We start from the raw sequence: 13,544 nt of genomic DNA on the forward strand, positions 1-13,544 counted from the left end.
TGTGTGTGTGTGTGTGTGTGTGTGTGTGTGTGTGTGTGTGTGTGTGTTTGGTATTAATTTGGGCTGTACCTGTGTGTTCTGATGCATGCCTTACAGTGGTAAATCGCACCCATTTTAAATTAAGGAGGTTTGCCATTCTATATATAGGAAATTAGAAATACTGCATAGGCAATCTCATAGTCAATTTCAAAGAAGCCCTAACTTAGTTTTTTTGAAGCCTTTGTATAATTTGTTCTTTTTTTTCAGAACACAGCGAATGTTTCCTAAATCCTTGCCTTTCACTTCCTCCGATTACAGGTGCTAACGTCATTTTGAGTCATTTAAAATAGTTTATAAACTGCTTTTTAATTTTTTTTCCTGCCATTATAGATTTTAACATTAAACACTTATGACATTAAGAAAAAAATACCATCCACACGTTTTGATAGTATTTATTATCTATATATCTTTATATCTATTATGTTTGATAGTATTTTTTAATTTTGTTTTTTTTTTGGTTTTGTAACAATTGCTATTAAAACAGTAATACAGTAAAAATAACGCAAGAGTTGTACTAACTGTGCAAATTGAATATGCAGTATTTCTTTAAAGAGACTGATAAAGAATGGAAGCAAGTCAGTAATGAACCTCCTTAATCTAATGGCATTTTTCATGACTCCCACTAAGTCTTCTCACATTAGCATGCATACGCATTTTTTTATTATTATTTTAGTTTTGGATTTTTTTTTCCTTTCTGCTCAAGCTGCCTATTCATTGCAATTCACTGCCTGTACTAACTCAGCACCTTACATGCTTTACGTTTTATTTTCTGGGCTGATACTGACATACTCATTTCGCAATCTGCTTATCCTTATCCATTCTTTTAAATACAAATTAATAAAAAAATAAATTGAACGTTATTCCAAAAGCTGCATTATCCCAGGAGATATGATTTTCTTTTTTTTTCTTTCTTTTTTTTTTCTTATTTTGTATCTGAGTTGAAGAAAAAAGCATGTTCAGGATCTAACTTCCATACTCAGCTTCTTTTCTTCCTTTTTTCCCCCCTCTTAAAAAAAAAAAAGAGAATAAAAAAACCCAGCCCAAATAAATATTGCCTGAAACATCCTGCTAGACCAGCCACAATGACATTCCTCTACCTGCTCTCTTAAAAGGGAAAGAAACAGTCCTTTATAAAGGGATACTGCAGCTTTAATTGCAACAGCTAATCTCAAGAGTTGAATAAAATGTGATTATCACTTTCTTTTTAACTTTTAAATCAAAAGTCAATATTTGCAATTAATAACGAGGACATTGATTTTTATTCCCTTTTTTTATTTTTATTTTTTCCTTATTTTTATCTTTCTCTTTTTTTCTCTCCTTTTCTCTCTTCCTCTCTCTCTCTCCCCCCTCTCTCCCCTTTTCTTTTTTTTCCTCTCCCTTTTCTGCTCGCTTTTCTTGAACTCATTCAGACCTGAGCGCTCCTAAGAAATGCCGAGCGCGCTTTGGCCTTGATCAACAGAATAACTGGTGCGGCCCCTGCAGGTGTGTATAGTTTTCCCAGACTCGCTATGGCTGATTTGCAGCTGGTTTATTTGGTACTTTCCCCTTTTTTTTCTCCTGCCTTGTTGCTTTGTAGCTCTGTGTTGTGATCTGGAAGACACAAGGGAGTGGGACACTGCCATCAATTATCATCTCTCTGAAAGGATTTTGCTTTTTTTTTTTTTTTTTTTGGTTTTTTTTTTTTTTTTTTTGCCTTCCTCTTTGCTGCTGCTAGCCAAAAACCCACTGTAAAACAGCATCAACCTTAAGCCCATCTGATCTGTGGCTCAGCCACACTTCTGCTGTCCCAGCCTCCACCCAAGGAAAGTCACTCCCAAAGCCCTTGAGTGCGGTACCAACACCAGAACAGGCGCGTGGCTGGGTCGGAGGTTTTTTTGGTTTTCCTCTGGCTCATTGTGAAAGTCCTGTTTTCTTTCCTGCCCTTGGTATGAGGGGAGATTACCAAATAAAACGGAGGTGACTGAAAGCTAAACGTAGCTGTAGCTAAGATGACGCAGACCAAATGAGCTCTATCCACCATTGTGTTGTATTTTTTGTGTTTACCTTATGCTAACAGATGCAAATACTCCAAAGAAGTGTCGGGCATTGTTCGGGCTTGACCGACAGAGTTTATGGTGCAAACCATGCAGGTATAATACTACCCATTAGGCCTTTGGGGAAATAAAAGCAATCTGTCCTCTTAGTGCATTTGTGTGATTTTATTTTTTTAATCTTTTTTCCCCACTCCCCACCTTTCTCTTTCCCACAGCATCAATTGCTAATAATCTTTGATCTTTTGAATTTCTTGCTAATTTAATGCCATTTTCTCTCTTTCTTTACCAATAACCTCTCCCTGGTGGTAGAACTGGGAACAAGAAAACTCAAAGTCCTTAGAGCTGGCAATTTTTTTTTTTGCCTTTTTTTAGGTTATTTTTTCCAAATTGCCAGCAAAAATAATGTTTAGCTGGATAGTTTATATTTTGTCTTTCATTCGTGTCTATGCTGCCTCCAAAGGCTTTTTAAAAAGGTTCTGGGATCTGCAGCACTAGTGTTTTTCTCATGATCAGAGATGTAAAAGCCAGTGTTTACAGCTTATAATGTATTCATTTTTTTGGTATTACCTGCAGAATCAAATAGCCGCCTATAGGCTTCCGTGCCTCAGTAAGGTTTATGTATATACCATTTTTTAAAACAATCTGATGTCTTTTTTTTTTCTGATTCCAAAAATAAGTTTTTTCCTAAATTTTATCCCTATGAGTGAGCTGTAAACATCTGTGCTCTAAACAAAACTAATTGCAACTTTAGTAATACAGTTTCCAGCATTAAAAGGAGATGAAAGATATCAGAGAGCCCAAATTTCAGCAGCCCATGTTCTACTGGAGTTTAATTCCATGTGTAACTCAGTACGTACTTCTTTCTTGGTGGAGGGATACCGAGTAGTTCTTTTCTCGTTCCTTTTTCCTTATATGATCGCATTTGGTTAAATTTGTTGTTTCTTTATTCTGATACAAGCAGTCTTTGAATTTGGAATATTATGATGGTAGGTATTTCAACCCAAACTGCTCTCTTTGTGTAGTGATTCCTCTCCCACATTTTCCCCTCTTACTCATACCAGTCCCATGTGCTCCATCTCATTTAGAATGTAGATCAGACGTCCATCGTATTTTGTGTATGCACGCAGTCTTGTTTGTGCTTAGTGTCGAGGAAAACACAGATCGAGGGTGGCGGTGTGTGTCAGTATATACCAGATAAGGCACCAGAAATGACTTCAACAGGTTGCATATAGTCCCATTTGAGACATGCTAGTATGGGGTGTGGGCTCTTAGGTATCAGTACCAGTACGTACGTTAAACAAGCTTGGAAAGCAGCAGTTTCTTAAAGCTTAAAGGAAGTAGGGTTCAGTCCAGAAGAGCTGGATAGCTACTTCAGTGTGTCAGGAGGCTCGAGTTTCATTCTAGCCAAAGACTCCCATGCTGTGTTTAGTTAGGCTCTATTCTGTGGTTAGCTTGCTGCACACTGTCAGCTGATATTTGTGTAGTCTAGAGATAGAGTATTTGAAGCATGTCAGACTCAGTGTGCCAAGTACCAGAACTGGGGGCACATCATGTTTGTGTTGTTTTATCTTTCCCTGGCTGCTTAAGTAAACAATATACTTTTAAAACTACATTTTGTCAGCAAGGGGACTTTTTATTTGGTCTATACAGTGCTTAGGTTACGTGGGAAGCATAAACTCAACTTACGCCAAATTTTGGTCAGAAGTCTTTGCAGCACATCAGGGACAACTTCAGTGGTATAGCCAATAGCTTTAGACTTACTGATACAGAGTTAACTGCTTTTCTTTTTTAGTTGTCTTGTTTTGGGTTTTTTTTCATTTTTTTTTAATGCATGGAGGCATTTTATCACTAGGTATTAGTCGTAGGTATTTCTCTCCTAGTTCTGGTCCTAACCATCATAACATTGCATTTGCTAGCATGGTAGCATTTTTGTAGTGCATCTTAGGTGCTAAAGATGTCCAGTTTGCTACTGTTATAAAAACTGAGACATCTTTGCTCACAACAACTGAAGAAACTCATCATCCTCTGTGGCTTTCACTCATGGCAATTGCAGCATTACAGGTTTCCTGGTGCTGTCCCAGGGCTAGTTTTAAGGGCAGCACAAGTGGGGTCAGGTCTGTTGGTATTTACCAGACTGATGGAGCAGCTGATGTCTTCAGAGCGACATGCAGGTGAATAATCCTCACTAGTGATTCCGGGGGAGGATGGGGTAGTATTTTTATTACAACTTTTAGGAGAGCAAAACTGAGGCACAGGTAGTTCCTTAGATTTTTACTTATTCCCCTTCACCGGAGTTGCCTGGTGTTGTTCACTTCTGTTAAAATTAGTCTTTCATGGGGTTTTGCTGTCTGTGCCTTTTGTCCCACCTAACCCTGACGTGTACATGACCACAGGTAGCACATGGTGGGATTGACACAGTCTGGAGAAATGTCTCTCCCCTTGAGCCATCATAATTGAAGTAAATGGCTTTTCAGTGGCCACACTGTTAAAGAGTTTAATATACAACAGAAGCAGAGGAAGCAATCTGCTCCCTTAATACTAGTCAAAGGAAAATTACTTCAGGTAGCAGAGCAATGAGTTTAGTTTTAAAAAGGTTGTTAACTCTGCAGAGTCGAAAAGTCAGGTAGACCTGGTTTAAGGCGGCTTTGCCATGGAGGCTCTTTCTTTCAGGCCACAGAACTTAAATAATATTAAAAAAAAATTGAAATGCTGGCATAGTAGATTCAAACTGCCTCCAGTTAAATAATTAACTGCCTTGTAGGTTCAGTTAAATGACTTCTGGACCCCCATCAATGAGGCAGGCAGAGCTTGAGTCTCTGCTTGCAAGTAATTTTAATTTGATGATGGAGAGGGAGTCCTGCACTCTCCAGATTGTAAGAGTGCACCTTTCCACACAAGTAGTATTGGTGAGCTTTGTGAAGCTTCAACTGTTCTGCTTTGCCACTGGAGCTGTACAGAAGGTCCAGACATGAACTGTGCCCCGGGTAGAGCTGCACAGCTGAAGCTAGAAAGTGGAGAGGAGAGGGGAGAAAGCAGCAGAACTGTCTTTAGTCAAGAGCCAAAGACTACCTGTGTTTGTTGATTGTAGAAGAATTAACAGGTTCTGTTTTGAGCCCACCAAATTAATTTTTTCTGTCTTTTAACGTTGCTCTAATAAAGCATGGTTTACAGCCTTCACTTGCTGTCTTCTATCTTTCTTTCTTTGTTTTTAACATTTAAGTTGCATGGTTGTCTTTAGTTTTTTAGCATGTATTGATCTGCAGGCTAACGTGGTTAAAACTCTAATAGCCCTAACCCCTTACCTTGCCATGTGGAATGTGGAGCAGAACATGAGTCTCTGGAGGAAGGGATATCACAGCACTGGTCCCTCACTGAAGATGGTAAAAGATGGGTTGCCAGGGTTGTTCTTCCCTTCCTGGCTGTCGGACATGATATTTTTTACTTCCAGGATCAAGCTGGTTTGATCTCCCTTGTGGTCAAGAAGCATCTAGCCCCATTGCCTAGACGGCAGAGCTTGGTTTAACCCAAGCACTGTTACCATGCATAGGGGAGAACACTGGCGACCAGCAGTGGATTTGGGACACCTGTGCAAGTGGGGAATGTTACCCAGCGACCCTCAGCTGCTGTGCCACACTCAGGCACTTCCTCTGATGGAGTTTCTGAGCTGGGGCAATGTATCCACAGGACGGGCAGAGCAACCTACTCCTTCACGTTGGTGGCTTTGTGCAGCTTAGCTGAGCTTCCAAAGTTTTTGTGGCAGAGCTGCTCTAGGCAGACTTTGTCAAATGCCTTGGGCTGTATTACAGTGCTTCAGCACTTCCCATGGAAAGTGTGCTTGTGAATAGGAGGGCTGGAGAGCCAACATTCTTAGGGTCAAGGTGGCCACTGAACATCATTCTGCCAGATGCTGTGGTTGTTCACCTCATTATTTCTGTCCTGCTGCTAGAATTGTCTTGCATATACTTGGCAAGAGAGATAGTGTGAAACTGTCATCTGTTTTCATTGCTCCTTGACATTGTTAAGTGGACAGAGGGAGGAGAAAAGATCTCTGTTGGGTCACTTATTTATTAGAAGGTGAGCGGCTCTTGCGAGACTCTCGTATTCCCTGGTGTGAAATAAGCTCCATGTTGCTCTTCACCTTTGTACCTGTCATCATGCTTTTCACCTACTGAAATTGGATCCCACTTTGGAGTTACATGGATGGCCTCTCAGAGGAAAATTCCCCAAAATACAGATGAGCAGCTTCCCAAATCTACCACTCTCCCCTAAAACAAAAAGTAAAACTGAGTCGATTTAAAGCCACAACCTGCAGGCCATACAACCAGTTATTCTTGTTATTTTGGATCATATCCTGTTCTTTTCCTGTTTTTGATTCCGTTTGCTTTGTTTGTTCGTTTTGTTTTTATTTCCCCTCTCTCTCGTTCTCTCTATTATATATATCCCTCCTTTCTGACTCTTGACATTTCTGGATTTGGTGTGGTTCTTAACAGAGGAGAAAGCAATGAGCGGTAGTTTGCAGCTGTTCTTGCCTCCCAAGGGCAGGGCATCGTAAGAGACAACAGGTGACACAGGTGTAGACATAGCCCTGTTGAGTTGGACAGCGTAATGGGACATCTTGAGATACCATCAACTATCCAGAGTTTTTATTTTAGAAGGATTAAATTTCTTTGTTCTTTTTTTTTCCGTGGAGGAAAGTTTGCAGATTAGCACAGTGGGCTGCAAAACCCACTTATCTGATTTTCTGATTATTAAAATAAGGAAACAAGGCAGCCTGAAAAGGGGGGAGATGAAGACACAATTGGTGAATCCTTTCCAAATCTTTTAGCCAAGGGGAGGTTTCCAAGTGGGCTTGGTGCCGAGAACACCCCGCCAGACCCCCAGGATGGCACATGGGGCCAGGGTGCCACCCGTGCAGAGCCCAGAGTAGCAAATGGATGGCTCTTTGCTTTAGATAACTGTCTCCATCAGCATCTCTGCCCTCTATTCACAGATAACTCTCTCCCTGTTTCTAGGAGAAAAAAAAAGTGCGTTCGCTACATACAAGGTGAAGGCAGCTGCGTCAGCCCACCCTCTTCAGATGGAAGCTTACTAGACTCTCCTCCGTCCTCCCCTGCCATGCTCGCCTCCCCCTCCAGAGACTCGAAACCACAGACTGAACAAACACAACCCCTCTCACTCTCATTGAAGCCCGACCCGCTGGCACACCTGGTGATGATGCCGCCGCCATCCTCGCTCGTCCTCGCTGAGAGCGCTGCGAGCAAGCCCGGCGCCCTGCCTGCCGCCAGCTGCCCCAACGGGGCCCTGGACCACCCGCCGGCCGCCCTCCCGCCGGCCGCCGCCGCATCCCTAGCACAGCCCTCGACGTCCTCCTTGCATTCCCACAGCTCGCTGGCAGGGACACAGCCCCAGCCGCTCTCCCTCGTAACCAAGTCCTTAGAATAGCTTTAGCCTCGTTAGCCCTTTCGGTTTTCTTCGGGGGGATTGAATTCTGTTGGTGTTTGGGGTTTTGTTTTTTTTTTTCCTTTTCTTTATTTTTTTTCCTTCTCCTCCTCGTCCTCGTCCGCTGTTTGTCGTCGTTTCTTGGTTTTGTTTTTAATTCGTGCCATGTGGCTACATTAGTTGATGTTTTATCGAGTTCATTGGTCAATATTTGACCCATTCTTATTTCAATTTCTCCTTTTTAAATATGTAGATGAGAAAAGCCTCATGATTCTGCCAAAATTTTTATCAACAGCTGTTTAAAGTCTTTGTAGCGTTTAAAAAATATATATATATACATAATTGTTATGTAGTTCCAATAGCTTAGTTTTAAAGACTGATTTTAAAAATTAAAAAAAAAAAGAAGCAATTTTGAAGCAGCCCTTGCCGGAGGCATTGGTTCTTTATTATTTGTATTAAATACGAGCTTGCGAACCAATCATTTTACATCTGGTTTTTAAACCTTTAAGGGCACAATGAATGCGGTGCCGCTACTACTTCTTTTTTTTTTCTTCCTTGTGTGAAACAACCTTTATTGTGATGTTACTTGTTATTGTTTAAATGTACAGAAACAAAGGGTTAAAAAATGTGTTAATATACCTTGTTCCATGGTGTTGTTCTTTTTGGGGGAGGGGACGCTACTCAACAAGTAAAAGTATCACAACGCTATTGGACCAGTAGTATTTATTGCTTTAGAAATTGCTTGTTGTATCTGTATGTTGTCCCTTTTTAAATGTTTTTTTCTTTCTTCTTTTTCCTTGAAACATTGTATAAAGGTTTTTTTTTTTTTCCTTTAGTGTAAGCATCTTATATATAACAACTCATTTGTACAAGGTTTTTAAGTTTATATATAAATGTGTATATATATATTTTTTCCGGGATTTTGTTTTTGATTTCTTTTTGTGATTTTTTTTTTTTTGTGCTATATGAAATACAGTTGCCACCAAATGGACATTTGCAGATGCATTTTTTCAAGGATCAATAGTGTAAAAAATAAAATTGCTTTAAAAGCCATTACACACAAAAAGACTTGAAAATTTAGCAAGGGAATTTTTAGCAATGCTGTTTGGAATAATAGCAAGGTCCAAGTGTCTCCCGTTCAGAACTGCAGCTGAATCCCCTGCGACATTAGGACTGTAGGCTGTGTGCAAAATTTTTATGTGCCAAAATTCTCAGTGACTTTTAACTTTCTCCCGACAACTTTATTATTTTTTTTAATGCTGTAATTTTTTTGTTCATCATGTTTTGCTGTGATGTTACATAGGTAGATATGTATGTAGTTTTAATGTCACCTATAACAGACGTGTTTGGTAGCAGATTGTCCGGAAAGCATTTAAAATGAAGAGGTATAAACCCTTAAGGGCCAAATTCTGTATATTAGATTATTCATAAAAGGAAAATCAGACTGCCACTTTTATGTACACTTACTACATACAGGTAGGTAGCAAACTTAAAACAAAAAAAAAAACTAGGCATGTTGATGTTGCAAAAAACGCTGTATAAAGCTGAAAAATTGTTCATCTGTTCATTCAGTGCCATTGTAGTTGACATGAAGCGATTGTAAAACTGTCTCAGATTTTTCTCTGGTTTATTAAGATGCTAACTATAACATTTTTTGTGAATACTTTGAATGTTTCCTAACAGTTGTGATGTTACTGTTCCGTTTTATGCTCTTATTCCGATTTTCATTTTTAATGGTTTGGAAGCCATTTTTTGTAATGAATAAATGTTCATGCTGTACAGTATCTGTAGCATGCAGTTCTGGATTAATAAAAGCAACTTAGTATGTGCAGAGATGACTTGTCAACTCATTTATGCGTTGACTGCACTTTATCTGGCCAGAAAGATTTACAGGCCGAGTGGAAAACTTCCTGGAAAAAAATCTGTGAAAATCATGGCAAGTTGCAGCCTGTTCTAGTTGTGAGAAATCCCATTTCCTTCGGGTTCCCATAGTACTACCTATGAAATGCATTTGCACTGACCCTCTCTCTGCCCAGCACACTTTTGCATGAATAGCAGCGATTGAAAATCCTTTTTATTTAAAGGAAATGGCACATAATTTGGCAAAAGACAAACGGCATGTGGGCTAAAGGAATGTTGTCCTTCTGTGTGAAGTGAGCCTGGCTGGGGGACGGGGGATCAGGGCTGATGATACCTTTAATTTTCATATATTTCTGTTGAACCTGGTGATCCCACAACACAGGGCTACACGGGTCACACAGGAGAGCCCAGATAGCCCTAATTAGTCAAAGTCCTTATGCTGGCCTTAGGGTTTATCTCCTGGACACAGATTTAAGTCCAATTTTGCACTTTTTTTTTTTTTTTTAATTGCAGTGAGCCCTTGCAGCACAACCTGTTCTTAGTGCTGAGCATCCAGCATCCACCTGAAGCAGCAGCACCTGCAGATGCTGTGGGATGGGAGTGAATTTACATGCAAGAATTTTTATTACATGGTTGATTCATTTGGGTTTTTTAAGCTTAGTGGGGATTTAAACATAATTTCCAGGAATCTGTCACAAGTGGATGTCACCATAGCCCCAGTCATCTTGAAAATCTCAGTCAGAGTAATTCCTGTGGCAATGGAATGTAAAGGTCTCCAAGCAGGTTTGTACCGTGTCGTGCAGGTGCATTGCTCAGGTAGAGCACTTCAGTTGTCTTGATGGGCTCTGCAGCAAGGGTAAGTATTCTGCAGAGATGTGGAAACAGGGCTATTTTTGTAAGTCCAGTCCGCTGCTGGGACACTGCTGTCCCTTACTGTGGGGTCCAATAAAACCAAAACTGGCTACAAAGTGTTTGTTGGCTGCAGAAGGAGTTTGCTTTGTGAGGGGCTGGGAGGCACAGGGTGAAGTGCTAAATAATGTTTAAACAATATATAGTGCTTTAAATTGCTAACAATTACTAATTTACACGCCAGAAGCCTTTTGTTTATTTGTTTGCTTGTTTCTTTAAATGTGTTAATGAAGGGCAATATAACTTGCTTCTTATGTCCCACTGGAAGGATTAAGTCGGTGAATTTTTTTACCAGGCTCCATTTATCTCCCTTGATCTAAAACCTGATGGTGTTTTTGTTGTGGTCTAACATTATGCTCCCCTTGACTTCAGCAGAACGTGTCCTCTCATCACCCGTGGCAGGCACATGGGCAGTGTGGGTGGGACAGGGCTCTGTGATGGAGAAAAGGACATTGCTGTAAAGCCTTTGTGGAAGGTGCCAAATTTTGCTGTTGGTAGCCAGCAAATTGAATGGAATGCTCAAATAACTCTCCTGCTACTTAAGGTTTCTAGGGAATTTTTTTTTTCTTTTTCCTAAATGTTTTGACTCTTGCTAGAGCAGGGCCATCCATCAGCCAGACACATGTGCTGCATCTCTACTGGGGATAGCTGCTCTCTTCTAAAGTAAGGCACAGTGCCAGGGAGATCTTTGAATGCCATGATTCAAAGTAGACACCATCAAGGTATGATTCATATATTCAGCAAAATACTGTGCTCTTTGCTCACTCCTTTATTAGCAAACTTTGGAAAGCAGAGTCCAAAAGCACCGTTCCTGCACAAATTGGTTTTCCTTCTGTGTGTGTGGTGAGAGAGGCATGTGTTCGAAAGATACGCTGAACAGAGCTTGCAAGTGGTGGATAACTTGTGCTGGGAACTTGTTTGCTGTGGAAAACAATTGTATATTCCTGGGAAAGCAACTGCTTGTGTTTCCTATAGGTTGTGCCATGGCTGCATCCCTTACAGGGTTTATGCCTTCAAATTTGCCTCCAAATTTCCCTTGCTTTGAGGAACTGAGCTGGGTCAAGGCTCCTGGGAGAAAATTCCCATTATTTATATGTACTACCTTTGTGCCCAGGAGTTACAGCAAACGACCCCATCACTCCAGGTACACTGGAAACATGGTGAAAAGATAGCCCTTCCTATACACTGTAGGTGTAAAATAGGGTAACAGACCACATGGGTATGACCTGATCACCGTGTTCACCTCCAGATCCACAGAAGTGAGGGCAGCTTCTTGAGTGGGGAGGTGACAAACTGGCATGCTCTGTCCTTGTACAGGACAGTGTGGAGCCCTAGTACAATAGGTAATTAACTGTAGCGATTGCTTCCAACCGGTTTTATGGGCTAAGGCAAGGAAGCAAGTCAATGTATTGCATGTTTGGGAGACATTTATTTTCTATTAGTTTTGTAAATCTCATTTTTCACTTAGTGTATGGAATTTTAAGAAGTTTAAGCAATTGCTGACTCAATAAAGCAGTGCCACATGGTTTTAAGCTTTGCTTAAAGAAAGGAAAGAAAAGGCAGGAAAAAAAGAGCAATCTTTAGAGTCCTGTTCATTTCATTAGACCATAAAAAAGATGTAAAGAGAATTTGCAGTAAAATAGTTGCATAAGCCATTGCAACAATCATGAAAGCAAAATTATTATTATTACTATTATTATTATTGATGACAATACTACTACTACTAGTAGTACTAAAAAACAACATGTGACAGTGCTGCCCAGCTATGTCTGGCATACACGTAGGAGCACTTTATCACTTAAGATTCTGGGTAAAGGTTTTGGATGCTGTTTTGAAAGAGATGCTCCAGCTAAAGACTAAATTCAGTACAGGACCAAGTCTGGTCTTCAGTGATCTTTGTTGGACGGGAAATCAAAAGCTCTTTGAGCCTTAAAACTATGAATATTTGAATTTGCTCAGAGATTAAAGCAATTGCTATATTATAAAAAAAGGGTAGTTACTTTGGCATTCATTTTAAGATGTCCTCGGAAAATGTCTCGAGACTTTTAAGGTAGATCAGCTATAAGTGAATGCATCCCAAGCACCCGTCATTGTCAGTAGTGTCACCAACACATTTAGTGTAGTCTTCCAATCCCTGGACCGATTTTTTTCTGGGATCAAAGAAAAATATTATTGCATAACTTTCATCCATGATCTAGGAGTTATTCCTTTTCTGAGGTTGGAAATGCTTTTAAATTTGGGGTGGGGGAGTGTTAGTCTGGACCTCTAAGACAGTTGAGAACATGAAGTCATGCTCTCTGTCCATCTGTTTGACCCTCCCCTGATAATTCTTGGATACTCTGGCATTTTGAACCAGATTTGACAGCGGCAGTCAAACTCTCAGAGATGATAAAGTCCCTCTGAGTTCCAGGGAAATCTCTGCAGGCACTGAGAAGAGAGGCTTTCCAGATCCACTGCTGAAGAAAAGGCAAGGATAGCTCAGCTGTTATCCATTCTTTCTGGCAGCATCCAGATGGCCAATTATCACACGTCTACTTCTGGACCAGCATCTGCGCTCTCCTGCCCAGCTGGCAGGCCGAGAAGATTAGGTAGGAGACATGGAGAGCATTGGGATGTTGGAGGAAACAAGGGAGAGAGTTAGGGGTATGGGGAAAACTGGAAGGACTGCAGCTGCAATATGTAATATTATGTAAGACTGCAGTGGGGAAGCGAGGGGAGGGGAAGGACAATGGGGAGATAGGAGACACATCTGCTGGACACCAGGCCTTGCTAAAGTTGCCGCTCACAAAGCAAAGGTGCTCTGGAAAGGTAGGCGCCGTGGTGTTACCAGCTCCTTGTCTCACTCCCTCAACTTAGCTGCTCGCACCAGCTCACCCATGGGAAGCAGAGCCCGGCTCGGGAGGTACTTGCTGGCAGGGGCTGTGCCTGGATAGGCTTGCAATGCCCTAGTGGGGACCCCACTTGAAAGCTCTACAGGGTGGGAAAGGCTCTGAGTGTTTACACAGCTCTGTAGCATGGTGAAGACTTGAGCTGCGTGTGCAAAGCAAGAAGGGTGGGGTTTTATCTGAAAGAGAAAAAAATTGTTACCTTATTTGCAAACAAGCCCATTTGTAGTAGCATGTTCCGAGGCATTAGCAAACACTCTGGTTTTAATCTTCATCAGAAATTGTCTCCTTTGCTCCCTTATTTTGTGTTCCCTTTTAAATATGCTGCTGGGGTATTTTTGAATATAACTATATCTTTTAATCTGTTCCACCCTCCCCT

At 40.9% G+C, this 13,544-nt stretch overlaps 1 protein-coding gene across 14 annotated transcripts in view; it reads left to right on the forward strand.

Annotated features, from left to right (window-relative positions):
• Nucleotides 1–9,342, forward strand: part of TCF7L2 (transcription factor 7 like 2) — a 128,881-nt gene extending 119,539 nt beyond the window's left edge. For 9 of the 14 annotated variants that reach the window (XM_027647871.1, XM_027647866.1, XM_027647867.1 and 6 more), the window contains 3 exons: nt 247–297; nt 1,449–1,521; nt 7,085–9,342. In XM_027647871.1, coding sequence (XP_027503672.1) covers nt 247–297; nt 1,449–1,521; nt 7,085–7,514 — 554 coding nt within the window. In that variant the 3' untranslated portion in view covers nt 7,515–9,342. Of the gene's footprint in view, nt 1–246; nt 298–1,448; nt 1,522–2,095; nt 2,170–3,033; nt 3,059–7,084 lie in introns of those variants that run through there. The other 5 variants (XM_027647868.1, XM_027647870.1, XM_027647869.1 and 2 more) reach the window with 5 other exon arrangements.
• Nucleotides 9,343–13,544: the final 4,202 nt, after the last annotated feature.

This window comes from Corapipo altera, unplaced genomic scaffold (assembly GCF_003945725.1).
Source record: "Corapipo altera isolate COAL_440 unplaced genomic scaffold, ASM394572v1 56, whole genome shotgun sequence".
Lineage (NCBI taxonomy): Eukaryota > Metazoa > Chordata > Aves > Passeriformes > Pipridae > Corapipo > Corapipo altera.